The sequence below is a fragment of the Thunnus thynnus genome, chromosome 3 (genome assembly GCF_963924715.1).
Source record: "Thunnus thynnus chromosome 3, fThuThy2.1, whole genome shotgun sequence".
Lineage (NCBI taxonomy): Eukaryota > Metazoa > Chordata > Actinopteri > Scombriformes > Scombridae > Thunnus > Thunnus thynnus.
The window spans coordinates 13,665,972-13,685,233 of NC_089519.1; the positions used below are offsets into that span (position 1 = coordinate 13,665,972).

Genomic DNA, 19,262 nt, shown 5'->3' on the forward strand with positions numbered 1-19,262 from the left:
GTACATTTATTTTCTATAAACTGTCATCAGGTTGTTAAAAAGAAGGGTTTATTGAATAATGTGTACAGGAAATTTGATTTTGATTTGATTTTTCTTGTGTCACCAGGTATAGACTCTTTCACATACATGACAATATGCAACATTTAGCCTTCATATGTTGTAGACAAATATTCCTTGGGATATTTTAGCTTTCCTTAAAAGTACGCAAATCTACACCTAAGGTTGGATTCAAAACTACAATACATGCTGGATGAATGTGCTTTAGCCTGCTCCATCACAAGACCGGTCCCATTCAGTTAGTTTCAAACGTTTGGTACTTACTGTGAAGAATACTGAGGCTAGTAAGAGTCCAACAGAGAATATGAGTCCCCTGCTGTTAAGATGGATCTAAGGAGACAAACACAGAGCATTACTCTATAGCAGTGGTTCTAAAACTTTTTCATGTAAAGGACTCCTAAAATTACACAAATTAGACACGGACCCCCAGTTGATAAGATTTTGTCCTGGAGTCCCCCATCGGATAAGATTTTTGCTTTTAGATGTTTTATTACAGAAAGTGTATGAAACCCATGACCAACACAGTCATACATTCTGTCATTGTGTTACTTATGGATGGAAATAAAATTAAATTATTCCCCTTTTTTCTGCGGGCCCCCTGAAACCCCCTCAAGGACCCCTGAGGGTCCCCAGACCCCACTTTCAGAATCACTGCTCTATAGTATATAAGAGTGTTGTACAGTAATGTGTGGGTGTATTTGTGTACAACAGTTATCTTAAACTCCCTCACTGTTCTGCACTGTGTATTACAGACCAATGTTGCTGCCCTTCATAAACACAGCTCTGTTCTATTCTGGCCTGAGTCCAGCAGAGTCTCCTCTGGCTGAGATGAGAAGCACTCACGATGGAGCCGTAGTCGATGCAGAGTGTTTGTAGAGCCCAGGGCAGGCCCAGGCCCACCAGGATGTCAAACACATTACTGCCTATAGAGTTGGAGATGGCCATGTCTCCCAGACCTGAGGCAAGGAGAGCAACACTGTCAAGGTCTGTATACAGTCAGGAGACAAGTCAATTATGACAAGAAATATTCTGTTGTGCACCACCGCTCCTTCTCTTTACAGGATCTCTACTACACAAATACTGTGTCTTGTTGTAGAAGAGTGTATTGGTGTGTGTGTGTGTGTGTGTGTGTGTGTACCTTGCCGTGCGACTATAACACTAGCCATGCAGTCTGGGACACTGGTGCCTGCTGCTAGGAAGGTGATGCCCATGATGACATCAGGGATGCCCAGAGTGAAGCCAATCACAGTCACCTGAAACCAAAGAGAAACCAAGAGTTTGTCTCAATATACTGTTGTTTATTGATTCCTTCATGTATAGTTCAGCAGTACTGTAAATTAAATGAAGACTACAACTGAGACAACCTGGAATCAAATTTCAGTGGTATAACAGTTTTATGCATCTTCACTGTACAACAACAGGTTAGGAATAACCTCCTAATACAGTGTTGCACAAAATGTAAGAATCCTCTTTTATGTTTCATACATCTCCAGATTGAGAGTTACTAAATGAATTTAGTTATCGATCAGTTTTCTCTGGGATTCAGCTTGCCAGTTTGTTTCTTGTATTTCGTAGAATTTCTTTATCGTATACTGTCTGTCTGATATTCCATTCGGCTGAAAAGAATACACTATTTATCTATCAGTGCTCACTGAAAGCATGGTCATTAAAGAAATAAAGACAACATCAGTCTTGATAGGAGGACATACTATATTTATAGGGGTGGAGAGGGGGGTTGAACATCAGTTTTCACTTTTTTAAAAAGAAAGACTGTCCTCAGTGTTATTAAAATTTCTTTGGACCCTCATCTTTATTTAGAAAAAAAACCTGCAACACTCTCCCCCAGTATCTCAAACTAATACAACAATATGGGATTGGTGCAGTTTGTTTCACCATTAATAACTAAGAGTGCATAAAGAAAATAAAATTGTGTACTACTGTTTAAATCTTAATATGTTAATGGAATAATAATCTCCACCAAATTGCAAATTAGAAGTGGAATTAGTAATTACCAAAAAAATGACAAGATTACACTGTTATTGACAGAACAAAAAAGGCACGGGAGGCAGCTCTGAGGCTGTTGAGGGGCTTAACCCCTGCATCCCACTGTAGTTAACTGTATATAGTAATAATAATGGTAATAATAATATATGACACATTTAAAGCTGCCCTTTCAAGTTTTTCATAAACAAACAAGTTATATTAACATTCAGTGTCTCACACCAAAATGCATTTTATGTGTTGAGTGAGTTCCCTTTACTCATGACACATTTGCAAAGCTGATTATTACATATTTTAAATCATGCATTTGCTACATCCGTGCTTGCTTAGTAGCAGTCTTCTTCACTTTCATGCATTGCTACATTTGATGGCACTTTACTGTCATTAAGTGTCGATCAGCAAAACAGCTTGAAACCAAAAGCAGGATGGGATTTGTGTACCCACATGTTTGCACACATGCAACCTTGTGCTTGTGCACAATACAAATAAAACACATACCCACTAGTAAGAACAATGCTCCACAGCTCTACTAGTGGGCAAAAACTCCACAGGGTACCTTTAACTTTACCGTAGTTCTGCTTTCTGTTATGATGCAGATTAAAGTGAAAATGGAAGGCACTGTGTGCTAGTGGAAAATGTGCTACTCTCTAGAAAGATAATGTTCAATCAACAATAACTATAAAGATTTTATGAAGAAAATAAAGCCCTGATACAGACACAGGATTGTTGTCCATCTGTTACATGTTTGACATGTTTTCTTTTTTTTTTTTACAATGAATCTCAAGGAAAGACTAAAATAAAATGCACATCTGGGAGAAGAAACATCTCCCCCCACTCCACCCAAAAATGTTCATACGGTTCCTAAAGCTTAACAGCACTAAAGCACTAAAGTTCACAATCTTCTAATTCAGAAGAGGCAATTTTATCACCCTTTACAGATTACGTATGCTTTCAGAATGCTTGTGAGTGAGACCCTGGACTGACCATCCAGACCATGATGTAGGAAAGGCCAGCGATCCAGATGGTGGCAGTGAAGAAGGAGACCATGAACCATCTCTCCCAGCCCCGCTTGGCACAGTTGGGCACGGTGAAGAACAGAAGCAGGGACAGCGGCCACATGGTCAGCCACTTCAGCTTGTTACATGCACCCGCTGTAGGGAGACAGAAAGGGAAGGAATAATAAACATAATCAATAATAGCACTAATCATAAAACATTATTGACTATGATCATTTGATTCTAAACTTTTATCTGTGCCGCACCTGGAGCTTTGAAAGGCACCAGGGGCCCTCCATTGTCATCCTCTCCCTCTCCTTCCTCATCATTCTCGTTGTTCTCATTGTCCTCGTTTTCATTCTCTGTCTCATTCCCAGACTCCAGTCGCTGAAGTCTGCATCTACCGTTGAGGCCCTGCTCAGCCCCGCCCATCCCATTCTCCAAGCCCCGCCTCCCCTGGGCCTTGGCCACTGAGTCAGAGTCGCCATTGTTGATTCGGTTGACCCGAGTCTCAGTGGTGTTGATCAGTCTTTGTCTCTGGAAGTGAGTGTAGACATTGTTATAGACCATCTATGACTACATTATTACATTTGGAAATTATTGCATTGTTGTTGTGCAGCATAGCAACAGCAGTGTGTCAGAACAATTTTGAGTCCCACCAAACTACCTAGGTTTGTTTTTAGTTTTTATTTATATAATCAAATCAAAGGAAAATTGCCTGAAGCAGAATTGAATGTTCTTTCCACCTCTTTTTCTCAAAAGCCTAAATTTGGTTGTTTATTTTGGATTTACATCCAGACTGTAATCTGCAGCAGACAGGTGTCTGAGAGAAAATGTTGGCTATAATATCCAAATGAATATTTATTCATTTCACTCCTTCCTCTGTTGACACCAGACAGGATTATGTGGTTTGTATTTTTTGCTAAGACTCTGGTTTTGGCAGAGTTTTTGAAAAATAGCTGAACAAAACTATATTTCTCTTGAGAGTGGCTTTGGTGCCTTTCTACTTTTTCCAATTCAAAGCCTGTAAAACTACAAACTAAACATTAAGTCGCACACCATATTAGTGCATATTTACCTCATTGATCAGCATCCGAGAGGCCATGGTGAGGCGGGTTCTGGGTGAGAAATGACTGGTGATCATGATCCTCATGCTAGCCTCGGAGAAAGACAGCTGGTGGGGGTAGGCAGACAGGAGCTCATCTACCATCAGCACGGATGGCTTACAGTGGAAGTTAGCTAGAGAGATGTAAGACACAATGTTCATGTGACTACTGCCCTAACTTATTTTCTATTTAGTCCAGCTGAAATCACTTTTCGTCATCCATTTTTGCAATCAACCATCATGCCAAAGTGATTTTTAAATCTATTGCTTTTACATTTGTTATTATTGAAAGAAAGAAAAAGTGTCTTTGGAGACACAACTGTTCCTTTACTCTCCAAGCCTGTAAGTGTTTGAGATGGCAGTGGCTAAGAAACACAGTGTACACAAACTTGCGCTACTAAATCTAGCTTACAAGCTAAGAACAGGCAGTGTTTTGTTAGCAGTGGCATTTAGCATGTAAACTGACTGATATTAATATTTGCAGGTCACTTTTTAAGCTGTTCAGTGTGCTTTAGCTGATTAAGTACTTAGCTATATAGCCTGCAAACTGACATTAGCAATGCACTTTTTGTTTGGTAACTCATCCAGCCAGCCAATGTGGAATCAAGATGTGTCTTTGTTTGTAGATAAGAAGGAGACATTAGCTAGTAAGCTAATGTGGGGTATTGTCCAAAGTTTGTAGCTCTTATTGTGTTTTATAAAACCCTGATAGAAGCTTACAGTTTGGGTGGAGTAAAAGGCGCACAAATCGCTTTCCCTCTCAGACAAGGTCAAAACAAGCAGGAAAGTTGCCTTGAGTAACTATGACTTGAGACATTTACTTAAAGGCCTTAAGCAGGTTCTTACAGGGGCTAAAGAATCATAGAATATTTTTACTGCAGAGTAGAGGAATGTATCACTGAAATTTGTCTCTTAAGGCCACCCCCAACATTGATAGTCCTGTGGAAGAAGAGAAAGCCAAAGGACAGTGTGCCACATTGTTTTATTTCTACCTTCTCAAACCTCTCCAGTTTGCAATATCAGGATACAGTTTCAATTTGTCCACTGAATTTCCACTTTGGGATGTGATATGTGCATTTTCGAGGCCTGAGATGTAAAAATTCAGTGTCTGGGTCAGTGGTGTGGCATGGCTTTTCCACTTGGTGGGGCTATGGCCCTAGGCAGCTCTGTGTATTTTGGCCGTGAGCATGCCCCATAAAATGTAGTATAGAGCCAGCTGCTGGTGGCTAGGCTAGCGGTTTCTAAAAGTGCAAAAAAGTATCTATTGGTGGCCACTTAGCAACTGCCTTCACTTTACAATTATCACCACAGTACCACAACATCCATGTACATTTTGCCTGCCTTCAGGGGGTAAATGTAATCTAATAGGGAAGTAGCAATTGGGCGGAAAATCGTCCAATCTGGCAAAATTTCTGGGGCAGAAAATTTTCCACCCCAGATCCAGTTATTTTATGTGTGCTGTGTCAACCAATTAGGGGCCACTAGGAAAAGCTGAACTTATTACACACATACTGCCCTCATGCGGAGAAAGGTACGTCCTTCTGCACAGACACAGATTGTGGACAGCACTTTTTCATTAATCATTGCACGTTTTTGTATTGTACATATGTATGTATGATTTATGTGAGAGTAACAACTGAAATTTATCCACATATTACAACAATAACAAAAACTATTTTTCACAATTGGAATCGCAGGAGGGGCGGCGCCCCATTGCCCTTAATGGGCCACACGTCCGTGGTCTGGTTGATCCTGCAACTTAGGTATAACTATGCTGACCATAAACTGCAATTTACCCGAATCTGGCTGGGGAGCTTTGTTGCATCTCTCTCATCCTTGTTTCCTGTCACCTCTTAACTACCAGCTGTCAAATAAAGGCATAAAATGCACCCCAAAATCCATAGACTCTGAAGGTTCTCTGCAGTCTGCAACAGTGGTACAGTGTGAACTCCATCCTGTCTGAATTGACATAGGGCAATTGGTCCTCATCAACACATTTTGCGGAGTGTCAATAGCTGTTGAAGCACCAACATCACCAGTGTCAGCTGTAGTGGGTTCATGTGACTGTTCCATCCAGAAGGCAATACACCTCTGACCATCCTTGTTAGTGTATGACCCCACTGTCCTGTCAGGGACTGTGTCCATGCACACAGAAATGTAAGAGGTCACTTCCCTCAGAGGTATTTTAACAACCATCCAACAGTCCAGGTTCCCGCTGGCTACTGGTAGACCAATGGTGATGCCGCAACCATCTGTCTAACCAACTGCCACCTGCCACCCTGGTTCTCTTCATTGCCTCCTCAGCAGAGGAGGAACAAGTTTAGCAGACTGGTTCTCTCTGGGTCGGCAGTCAGAGAACCAGATGTAGAGCAAGCTGAGGGAGCAGGCTGTGCTGAAGCAGACTGGAGACTGGAAGGATGTGCACATGCCTTAGCCAGCATCTTGCACTGCTCTCCTCTGTTTGTTGTTGTTGTGCCCCTTATTGTTCCCTAACTTTGACGACAGAGGGACAGCTGCAAGATGCAGACACTAGAGTAATTTGTGGAAGTGCTGGGTGGCAAAGACAGTTGAGGACCCAGGGGATGTTCCTTATCCTACTGGCCTCCCAGTTATCCCTAGCCAAACCTGTTCAGTGCAGACTAGAAACAAAGCGATTGCTAGGAGCAGCAGTTAGCAAAGTCAGGTAAAAAGGCGGTAGCCCCTGGACCAATAAGAAGATGAATGCTGTGGTGGTCCTGAGGGGTCTTTCATTACACACACTACAAGAACTTGTCAAGATTATGGGTGACAGTCGCTTGGATGGAGGACCAGGAGGTGGAAGCTCGTCATGTAGGGGAAGTTCTTCACTAACAAGGGGGTTCAGGGGTGTGTTTTTGGATCTCAAAATAGTTGGAGCACTGGGAGTTCTGCTGTCGTCTCACCATATACAAAGCTCAAAAGTCAGACAGCATGGTGGAACATTAGCAGTGGGAATCAATCCAGGGCAAGGCGGACAGAACTTATTTGATAAAGACATCCTTGACTGACTTCTCATGGAGCTGAATAAAAATAGATGAGTGGTGCCCCAGCTGCCTTTATATTTATGCATATTTCAGTGCAGATAAATCCTACAGAGCCCTGTTAGAGGGCAAAGCCTGTGTGAAATAGAACATATTCTCTTACCTTTCTTGAGCAGGACTGCAGTAGCATCACAAGTGACATTATCCTCCAGATCAGTGCTTCCTGTCAACCCGTTGGCCAGATTTACGGAGCTCTTCTTTCGACGATCGAAGTAGCGCTGTGCCCTGCCGTTAAACCTGGCAATGATAAAGGAACAAAACACTGTTGGAGGCACAACGGCTTCTTTTAAATGACTGCAACCAATCAGTTAACTGAAGGCATTAGAAATGTCTTCAGGATGGTACTCACTTCATGATGAGGATATAGACTGCATACATGAGAATCAGGACAAGAGACTCCCACCTGGACATCAACACACGAACAGAAGGTCAGTCAAATTCGTACATTTTGTATTTCTAATATATTTAAACTGAGGGTGCAACAGAAAAATATCATTACGCACCAGCACACCTTCTCATCATAGATGAACTAAAGAGGCAGGACAAAGAAGACACAAGGGGACATTAGGTGGGAGGTAGTAATTCAAGGTCAAATTCTGCATTTCAGCATCTACCCCACCAGGGGGCATGACCAATCCAGAGCTCAGACAGCCAGAAAAAGGTCAAAGCGTAACCTTTTGGTTCATTACATCTCATTTATTTATCTTACAATCACTTATGAGGTTTCCTTTGTAGCATGTTGAACACAATATGCAAAATTATGGATTACTGACACACTTTCACATGATACTAGTGTGATTTTCTTTATCTATTTTTGTGCGCTTGATGTGAAACAATGGCTGGCTTCATAGCATTTTATCTGCATATCTATGCAATTTCTAAAGATTTGATCATGTGTATTGTGTTTCCATGTATCTCTATGTCTCTAAACTCTTACCGCAATGAGGGCTATGATAGAAAAGGTGTAGTAAATTGAATCTCGGAGTAGAGCCCAAGGAGTGAGCTTCACTGCCTACAAGGGAAAAAAAAACAGAGATAAGCACACTTACAAAAATAAGTACACGGCATCAATTCACATACTCTTATAGTAATACTTAGCCTTGCTGGAGTTTATGCAGCCCCGTTATACTGAAACGCCTCTGACATCATTAGCATACTGATGTAAACACAGGAGCTGTTAAGTTGACCGACTGAATCACAGTCACTGAAAAAGCCAAACTGCAAGGTGCCATCCTACATAGAGAAGGTGCCAGTGTGTTTATCAACTTTATGTAATCAGATACAATGCAGGAGCCCACAACACTGTGACTAATGCTGTAACGCTTAGCATCTCAGTCTTCCCACACAACACTCACACTGAGAGTGGAGAGTCAGAAGTCACATCTTGAAAGTGCCACTCCCAGCTGTGGAATTGTTTGCTGCTGAGAGCCAGAGGGCAAAGTTAGAGCATAACAACTTTAAAATGTTTGCTTGTACTGTAGCTCATTGTACAAAAGTGCTTTGTAGATGGAACCGGCAATGGACAGCCAGCCAAAGGTAATAAACAGTAGTGAGGTGCAATTGCTGGGCTTGAAGATGATTTTACTGCACCCATCCCTCCAAGCCCCGTTACACTGCCTGTCTTTCTCCCTCATTATCTCACTATGATTGCGTAATGCACAATCTGGGATTGCATCACTGTTTGGAGTCAAGTGCATATATTTTTCAGAGCAGAGAGCTTATCCTTGTACTCCGCTCATTTCCATGTGAGGCCCTGCCCTGTCCCTGGCATGTCAGATAGCATCAGAGAGAGGCTGCACTATATTATGTTATCTCTGTATCTCATACAATACACAACACCAAGGATGCAAAGCATAACAGAGATACAAACTGTCTCTTAGGTTCATAATGATGTGATGCTGCACATGTGGCTGGTTAAGTCACACAAACAAACAAAACAAATCAAAATTGATTTTTTTACAAACAAATATGTGAATGAAAAGAATAAAGCATAATCACTATGCACTTTTTTGTGTTTCAGGACTGAGGATGATTGAGGTGTGAAACGTATTAATCCTGATTATTTGTTATTTTCCATATGACGTGACAGTCACATGAAAGATGAGATTAAATCTGCCTACACTGAAACATTAAGGAAAATGTGATAGTTGCAGAGGCAGATAATACAGGCACATGTTAGGAAACAAAGATTAAAAATAAAATCAACATATAGAGATACCTGGTATTTTACACATGGATCAGATGTACTTTGGTGCAATAAGACTCACGCATAAACTAACAATGTGCGCGTGTGTCATGTATGCTTCTATGTCAACATGTGCACGTATGCATGAGTTCACTCTCCCACTTTCTGTTTACAATGCTGAATATTTAAAGGTGACATTAGGCCGTTGGTTGTACTCTGTGAAAATACCACCAGGTCAGCGGCGGGCTTGACTGCAGCAGTGTAACGCTGCTATGACATCATACCTGCCCAGCGAAGAAGCCACACACACCAATGATGCAGAGGATGTTGAAGACAGCTGAACCCACGATGGTCCCCACACCCACGTCACCTTTGGTGATGAACACCCCTGGGGAGAAAATGAGCCAACATACACATACACACACACACACAAACACACACAGCAGAAGACATTAAGGCTCCATAGCAGGCACAGATGATGTGTTGCACAGTTCTTGACATATTCAGTTGCAACACAGCATCTGCAGTGCTGACAAACAGCTGTCACACAACTGTCAAAACATATGTAAATAACTCCATATTGGTCATAGATCTCTCTCTCTGTGTCTTACACACAAACAGACACAGTCCTTAATACACACAACCACTACTGTTCAGAGAAAAAGTTCCCACATAGAAATGTGTCTGTTATTAAAATTACAGGGTTACATTTTACTAAATGGTCAAAAATGACTAAAAAACAGTGCTAAAACAGTCACTGTACAGTATTTACTGATGCTGAAAAAATTTAAATATCTATGATATCTATAAAGCCCAAAGCTACATTTACTTTGCTATAAAAAAAGAAGATTGTTGAGTCTCTTAAACCCAGTCTGTATGTATAATTAGAGTTTTATATAGAGGATAGTGATGCAATGTGGCCGTCGGGCCTTTGATGTTCTCTTGTTCGTTCAGACAGATATACTATGCCATAAGCAGCCATGATCAAAGAAAAAAAAGAAAAAAACAAATTGCCTTTACTCCTCACCAGCAATTCTTTAGTAGTTATTACTAGGGATGCACCAATACCACTTTTTTCAGACCAAGTACAAGTACAAGTACTTACATTCGGGTACTTGCTGGTACCGATATGAGTACTTAATAATACCATTACAGTTCTAACAATGACTTTGAAAACATGTTTATTTTCATCAGATGTTTCTTATTTTCTGACTGTAACAAATTAAATATACAACATGATGCTGTTGCTGACATTTTAACATTCAACTTTGTGTTTTCCTGAACAAACATGGCACTGCCACACATTTCCCTTAAATGTAACATGTAACACATTCAGTGGATTTCAGTACCACACAACATACAACTGCAGCAGAACAACTGAAATAATATGTTACCATAAGTTAGTGCTCTCTGTGAGGACTAGGCCTTTTTTGGAAAAGTGAGAGGCAGGTTATTTTTTGATGAGAAGAAGCTTGTCTGCATTATCAGCTGTGAGCCTGTTTCTGTTTTCATCTACAATATATGACACTGAGCTAAACAGCCTTTCACTTTCCACACTACTGCATGGTGCTGAGAGGTATATTGTATGGCATTTGGGCCAGAGTGGGAAACTGCACTTTGTTAACCCCCCAGTACTGCAGTGGGTTGTCTTCTGGAAAAGTTGTGGTCTCTCCAAGGTATATCTCTATCTGCTATCTTATCAAACACACTGTCCAAATTGCTGCTGGCCTGGCCCTTGCGTAGGTTTTGTGGCAAGTGGTTCCCCCAGATCCTCTTGTATGTCTGCCTCTTCTCCAGACACTGCTGGTAACAGATGAGCTAGCCTGAAATTGTCAAAATGAATGTCAGTATATTGCCTTCAAATCACTTAATAAAGTAAATTGATTATATAACAGTAAATAGGAAAAAGTTTTATGTCGGTCATAATGACAAAGTTTTGTTTTCATCATTCTCTCTCTCTTTCTCACATGCTCAGCACACACATACACACACACACACACACACACACACACACAGGCATACTTTACCTGGGATCGTTACAGTTGCAATGCAGTAGAGTGGGGTTTTTGTGTCAGTCAAGCGTCTCTTCATGGCTGCAGCTAAGGTTCCCTCCATTGTTTTGATGCCATGGTCCTCGTCTGTTTCTTTGGTCAAAAGTCTCTGAAGCACGATCACAGCAGCAATCACATCTGATGCCAAAGCATTAGAGGAGCTCAGGTTAACTCCTCAAAGAGCCAGAACAGATAGAGTCTTTTCCAGAAGTGTCCACTGGTGAGCAGTGAGATTGCCACGGAGCTCAGATTCAGACCAAAATATTCCCAGAGCCCACTTCTGCTTGATGAAAGACTGTAGCATGGAGGGGGGGGGGGTCCGTGTTGAGAGAATGTCGGGGGAAGCTGGAAGCAATATTTTTGAAAGGGGGTGTTGAGGTGTTCTTGTGGGGTGTTTGTGTGTGTCTATTTTTAATGCCAGTTTAGTCCTACATTCGAATGCACATTTTCAGAATTTTATCATCAGACTTCTGGGTTTTCCTATGTTTTTTCACAGAGCTGTCAAGTCTATTTTCCTCCGTTTTACACTCGTAACTACAGTCAAATTTGTGTATCGGGCTCTGAGCTCTGAGCACTTCCAAAACATGGGTAACTATGCTCAACACTGTACCTGAACGCCTCCTGTGTAGACACACAGAACACTCGCTGATGCTGTTCTCATAGATATGGCTGCTCTGCTAAACGTGCTATACTTTTTCTGTAGACAGGGGGAAACTATGCTGAGTCTCAACCGTGTTTTGCTGTCATTTATGGTCGCTCTACCTTTTCTGTCCTCTCCTCTGGTTTATTTGTCTGTTTGTGTTTAGTTTAGCTTGTAACTAACTTCATTCTTTCAAAACTTCACTCAGTGTTTTGATGTCAGGAATACAATTCATTTTACTGACATTTTTGATTTCTTTCTAGTGAGATATTATTGCATTTATATAGTGACTTCGCTGATGGAAACATTACTATTGCTTTTGTCATCTTTAAAATATATATCTATTCTAACCCTGTTCTGAATTTATTCTTTTTTTAAAAGATAATAAAAAAACCCAATTCTTTAGTAATGAAAATGAGAGCCTCAGGGTCTGGAGGTTGAGAGAGTGAGACTGAGCAGCTTGGGTCTCCCATGGTGGTCTCTATGAATCAGAATGCACGTGCCCTGTCCACTGCTACGGTTTACATGGCATGATGGTGGGTATTTATGGACTGGTGTGAGGCCAAGAACCTTGATCTGAATTCGTGCCCCCTCTAGATTTCCCACAGGGCTTATTCAATGGTGGTCATGTGGCATCCACTTTGGGGGTGTTTGCAGCAGCGATTATGGTGGGCCATGACAGCTTGGACCATTTCATGGCCAGGAGCCATCCACTGGTGAAGCGCTTCCTGTGGGAGGCCTGCAGGCTGAGTCCTCAATGGGACCTTCAAATGGTGCTGGATGGTCTAGCAGGTCCGCCTTTTGAGCCTCTGGGTCAGGCGGACCTAAAAGTACAGTCACTCAAGACAGCACTCCTCTTAGCAGTGGCATCAGCCAAGAGCCACCCTCCCCCCTGCAGGTCTGAGGGCTCACTCCACCAGGAGCATTTTTGGGGGTGTCTCAGTGAAGGACATCTGTTTGGTCGCCTCCTGGTCCTCCACTTCAACCTTTGTGCAGTCATATCTCAGGGACATGACTGCTGTATTGTGTCTCATTTGGTGCTTGGTGCACGGTCTGGGGGGACCTCACTTGGAGCAGACTGAGGTGTTTCTTGATAGCATCCAGCTATCATTGGCTTTTTGCAGTCTGGTGCGAGACCCTCAGGCTGTGGCTGTGTTCGGACTAATGTCGGTTCAGGCCCAGATGAGAGTACATCTCATCCCCAACAACCTTTACCAATAGAAGGCAGCGCATGTATGACATAGAAATAGTAGTTACCTGGATGTAACTCCAGTTCTGAGTAAGGAGGTAATCAGAGTAGTTTTGCAATTTTTTTTTATTTTTTATTTTTAACAAGTACATGTTTTACAAGTATATGAGTACAGTATCGGACCGGTATTGGTGCATCCCTAGTTCTTAGATAAGATGACTTTAATGTGATTTAGTATATTGAAACCATGTTTGTTTACTGCAAGTGTCTTGGTAAAAAAAGCATTGAAAGGCAAAGCCATGCATGATTCCTCGCTAATGCAGCTAATACAGTATTGCGGTATATAGTTCGGTTATAAAACAGTGGGTAAGGAGAGGGAGGAATGGTTACGGTGAATACCTATGATGGACGTGAAGAGCTCAGGAGCCGAGCTGCCGGCGGCCATGAAGGTCGCACCTGCTACGTCTTCGCTGAGATTGAGACGCTGGGAGGGAAGGGAAGAAGAGAAAAAAACAGAAACAAAGCAATAAATATCACAAATAGAAAATCCAAACCAATCCTAGACACAAACAGAAGGATATCAGTCAGAGCCTAAACCTTGAGCCCTTGACACTCAGCTGAACATAAAGATCCACTAAAGACTGCATATGTCTAAGACTGGAAGAAGAAAAGTGGATTTCTCCAATATGCCATCTCAATGATATGAAAATTAGTCTGTCATTTTGCTTTCTATTGTATTTTTTATCGAGGACCATGCCATACTTGTTTAAACATATACAATGCAAAAGACTATTCACATGGAAAACATTGAAGTTAGTCAGTTACTTGAAGACAGCCTGGGAGACGAGGAAAAGCCCTTTATTGGGTGAAATTTTGATTTTACATAAGCAGTTCCTTTCTTTTTCTGCTATTTGGTGCAAGATTCATTTAACATTTGGTACATTTATTTTGATATTGTGTATGCGTTACTGGAAGATTTTTTGCTGTATTTTTAAGGTTTGATACACATTGTTGTGTTGTAATCCCATAACACCAATTAATACCCATACCTGACTAAATTAAAAAAAACTACAACTACACTGTGTTCATGAATACAATAAACACTTGAAATATTTTTAGATTTACAGACAGCTGTTAGGTGCGGTTCAAAGTCCTGGGAAAAGCTAGTATGTCGACCTCAAGTTAAGATTGGTTATCAAACTACAGATTTTTTGCTGAGGCATTCCAAATATGAGGTGTTTACAAAAAAGAGAAGGAGTACATCAGGAATACCCAGGCAGAATATCCACGAACCCTCACAGACTTTAAAAAGACGTCACCTCTGAGTGCAGGAGGGAGTGAGGGCTCCAAACTCTATTGAGGAATGGGACAACACACTTTCATTATATGAATTAAGACATTTCTGTGGACAGATAAGTTTGTTTTTCATTCACTTCCTGTGTATCAGTACAGTTGTATGGAATCAAATCAATATATTTAGAAGTCACCCTCACGCCATCATATTACAAACAGCATACACACAAACAGTACTGGTTTAAGTGTATTTAAAATCTCTTCTTGGTGACTCCTTCCATCTTTTGTTTATGCAAAGCCTCACAATGCTTTGTACTGTGGGTTTTTGTGGGGGGGTTGCAGACTTACGAAAAAATATTTACTTACTCAAATATTTACTGACTTCCCAGTGGGACAGTCTTGAGTCCAGTGTGGAAAGGGGAACATTGAAACTGGGTCAAAGATGTCCAACATTTTGCACCAGCTCAATTAAGACATTTAATTAAAAAATAATGCACCCAGTAGTTTTTGGAAAGTATCCTTCTTAAGCTCACATTCATACCTCACATATCTTCTCCAAGGAGGGGACGAAGTAGTCATCACAGACGAGGGCCAGGGCACAGAACATGTATATGGTCTGTGAAGAGAGAGAGTGATAAATATTACAGGGACCAGTGAAGTGCAACCATGTTGCCTGATGTGATTTAAGCATATGAGATGATGGGGTGAAAAGTCCAAGACACGATACTGTCTGCTCAGGCTGTATCTTGAACTGTCAAAAATCAAAACAGCTATTTACATTTTTCGGCAGGAACCAATGATTTACCATCATTTATATTTTTTTCTGTCAGATATCTCTGTTGTTCCTCGTAACTGTTGCATTTAACATGAATAAAAATAAAGAATACTTCTCAGATCTCACTGCTACATTAAATTTATATGTAAATTACCATGAAAAATGAAAGAGTAAGTGTGGTAATTGAAAGCTAAAGATTCCTGTGCAAATGTGGTGCAGTGCATTAATGGATAAATATTAAAAATTCACGAACAACATAACTAAGGGACTGCACTATTTACATTTTTAAATAAGGAAGTTAGTTTTCACTTTTAAAGCATACTGACATTAAAAAAGCATTACAGTATTTATATGACCTTTGCCTGATCCCTACTGAAAATAACTGTCAAAACAGAAAGTGACATAATCTCTGACCTTGAATGACACAACTGGCTCCAAGCTAAAGAGCAGAATCTGTTGAGTCAATAATAATGTCTTAAAACAGCAGTCAGGTGCTCATATGAACACTGTAATCATTCCTCCTGTTCATACTGACCATTAGAACATCATCTTGAAGTCCTCATTTTGAGCAAAATGTATTTAAAAAATTTTATCTGAAGATAATATGAGGCTTCAACTATCTGAGTTAGTCAAATGAAGTGGATATCTTGCACAGTTTCAGTCTTTTCAGTAAAAATTTCCTCATTGTGTACATTGTACAGACAGTGTTTTCCTATACAGCTACAGAGGAAGGATTGTAGCAAAAAGACGGAATTTGGCACTCAAAAGACTGGAACTTTTTTCATAATTTGGACAGTTAAAGCCTCATATTAGCTTCAAATAAACTTTTAAATTAAATAATTTAAAAAACTACACTTAAATTAGTACATTGTAAGTGCATTATGAAGGGATCTCTGTATACTTAGTATGAAAAGGAGGAATGATTACAGCAAGAAAAACATGTGTCAGTGTTCATTTGGGCTCCTGATTATTATTTTAGGACAGATTTGAAAAATTGTGAATCTATCCTTTAATGGTCTTATCATGGTAGGATTCATTATAACTACAAGTAGTCTATGAAGTGCTTTTAATGTTACCCTCTCTTGGTATCACATAATACACACAACACACACCACAGCTAGAAATAAAACCAGGGTGGAAATGAAAGACACATCGCAATGATCAAGAGAGTAAATGTCAGGTGGTCACGACAGACTGACTGGAAATGTGTGAACAAAGGAAAGGTATGAATAAATTTCACTGACTTGTTGTAATAATGAAGCCTTTCAAAGACTTTCAGGGTTGAAATTTAACAGCAGGAATAATGTGGAAAGTGACTATTCTTTTTTTCCTTTTGTGCTTGGAACTGGAGTTCTTCTATTTCCTTTTCTGAAAGTAGGTGATAGTGAGCTCAACTACCCGACGCCTGCCTGAGAGCTGCGACTGAGCCAGCACAGTGACTGTGTGTGTGTGTGTGTGTGTGTGTGTGTATGTGTGAAGAAGAAGAGTGCCATAAGCTCAAGGCAAGCAGTGACTGAGGCGGAGATTTGTTGATTCGGGGCAAGAAAAGGTCAAAGGTCACATGTAATCCTAATAACAGGGTTTAATCTTGATTGAGGGTTGAGATGGAGGGAAAACAACAAGCCTCACTGCGTGTGAGCATGTGTGTGGGTATCAGCCAGTGAGCAAATGTATGCTGAATATACATTTGTTTCAATTTGCACATAGGTTTTATGTGTGTGTGTGTGCAACATGAAGTCTTGAAATCTCATGTTTTTGACAGCAATTCTTTTCTTAGAAGCGATGACGCCAGCATTAATAAGCCCCGCAGAATTTGAGGGGGGTCAGCAATACAGATGTCAAGAGAACAGCTGTTGGAAGTAAAACACTGTGATATTAAAATTCAGAAATGAAGCTTGAACACAGAGAACTTCACAGTGTTCTGTCTTCCAGCCAAATCAAATACCAGAAACAAACACTGATGATCGATAACAATCTTCAACTGATACTGAAATCAGTTCACAGCAGCCTCACTTGTGGCTGCATCACAGGATAATACAAAGACAAAGACTGCAGGGTGTAATCCAGTGTTTAAATCAACATCCATGACCCCAGACCATATGTTGCTACAAATGCTGCATAATTCATACCACATAAGCCATATGGTGACATGACATCTGCTTTGTAATTCCTTAATTTTTGAAAATCATTTGCAGAATTTAAGTTGTTTCATATTTTGACTTCAGAAGGCCTTTTATTTATTTTTTAATAGCAGAGAAAATAAGCATTCACAAGTACTGATTAACAGTGAAGTGGAGCAGCTGCAGGTTGACAGAAGGCTTCTAGCACATTTACACAACTGTGTATTCTGGTAGTAGGCAGAAGTGGGACAAAGTCATTGTTTTGCAAGTCACACGTCTTGGCTACAAAGTCTTAAAAACAGTCCCAAGTCAGGTTTTCAAATAGCAGCAATTATTATTTTAAATTTACAGACATATTGATTGCTTCTTACAATCTGTATTTATTACTTTCAGATAGACTTTCAATAATTTCATCATTTCTGAGCCAATATTTTGCATGTTTTATGTCCATATTTTCAATCTTTAGACTTTGGGGAGGATATCAAGTCATTTCCAGTCAAAAGGTGAGAGTCCATGTAAACGAGTTACAAGTTATTGATGTTAGAGTCAAAGTCAAGTTGCAAAGCTTTTGAGTGACTCAAAGTAAATGTGCATTGGGTCACTGATGGAGTTGGGGGAGTTAGTGCAGCGCTGAGACTATTAGTCAAATAATTGATTAGTGACTTGAAAGAAAATTAATTGACGACCACTTTTAGAACATATCAGTTATTAATAGTAACTTATGGAGCAAAAATGTCAAACAATCTCTGTTGCTGGCTTTTCAAAAGTGAGAATCTTTTTTATATCATTGTAAATTTTAATATCTTTGTGTTTTCGATTGTTGGGTGGACAAATCAAGCAGGTAGAAATTGCGAGGGACATTTTCGGTATTCATTTAAAATAAATTTTATGGACTTTTCTGGATATTTCTCCTGCATTGCACGGTCTTCATCAGCAATCAGAATGGTCTTCATTCATTGATAAGATCATAAGCGGTTGAGAAAGCTAGTCAGTGGACTTTGAGTTAAGGTTATTTACTGTTACTGTGGTGAAGAATGAACTTTGAAGCTCAGCAGATAATTAATTTAAACAGACGTTAGTTGCGGCCCTAGTGTAATGCCTTGCTTAAAGGCACTTGACAAATACAGTAAATTAGCTTTACATACAACATGTTATGCTAATGTCACATTCATCTCATTTATCTTTTTCCGTGGTTCACTTCTGGCGTATGCTTTTCCACACCAGTTTGGGGAAACTTCAGTGGATGTATTGCATGTCATAGTTCGAACACATGCATTGGCAGTGGGCAAGTTTGGCCACTTTTGTGTCTGAATTATTACAAAAATGAAAAAGTTGTACAGAGTTAGAACTGTACAGTGTATTCTGCAGGTATTAGTCCTCATTGTCCTTCCTAAAAATACACAGTACGCTGTTCTCTCCACAAAGCAAAGTACAGTAGCACCTGCTATGAAATGACATACAGTACATTATTTTAAAGGTTAGATAGCACAAGCAAATAGCTGGTGATAATCTACTATACTTTTTTTGCTGTTTATAAATGCTCAAGCATTCTGGAAAAGGTTACTTTCATTTGCCCTTCTGCAGCAGGAAGAGGCCAACTCAGAGGGTGGGTGCACTGTAAGTAGTGACATTGCCTGTAATGTCAGACATGTAGTAGCATAATGGTCCACTCGGTGGTTCTCAGTGCCCTGTTTATGCACAGCAAAGTTCACTGGAGATGCTGCTGCTCTGCTGGCATGAGCTTCCATTACAGTCATCCATCCAGAGACTATCAGCAATAGCACAACACAAC

At 40.4% G+C, this 19,262-nt stretch overlaps 1 protein-coding gene across 1 annotated transcript in view; it reads right to left on the reverse strand.

Annotated features, from left to right (window-relative positions):
- Positions 1-19,262, reverse strand: part of LOC137179576 (sodium/potassium/calcium exchanger 3-like) — a 64,160-nt gene that overhangs the window by 3,779 nt on the left and 41,119 nt on the right. The window contains exons 4-16 of the mRNA XM_067584369.1: positions 15,117-15,191; positions 13,682-13,766; positions 9,687-9,790; positions 8,155-8,229; positions 7,721-7,746; positions 7,567-7,620; positions 7,321-7,454; positions 4,132-4,292; positions 3,320-3,590; positions 3,043-3,209; positions 1,196-1,310; positions 901-1,013; positions 322-387 (exon numbers count right to left, since the gene is read on the reverse strand). Of these exons, the coding sequence (XP_067440470.1) occupies positions 322-387; positions 901-1,013; positions 1,196-1,310; positions 3,043-3,209; positions 3,320-3,590; positions 4,132-4,292; positions 7,321-7,454; positions 7,567-7,620; positions 7,721-7,746; positions 8,155-8,229; positions 9,687-9,790; positions 13,682-13,766; positions 15,117-15,191 (1,446 nt within the window). The remainder of the gene's footprint in view (positions 1-321; positions 388-900; positions 1,014-1,195; positions 1,311-3,042; positions 3,210-3,319; positions 3,591-4,131; positions 4,293-7,320; positions 7,455-7,566; positions 7,621-7,720; positions 7,747-8,154; positions 8,230-9,686; positions 9,791-13,681; positions 13,767-15,116; positions 15,192-19,262) is intronic.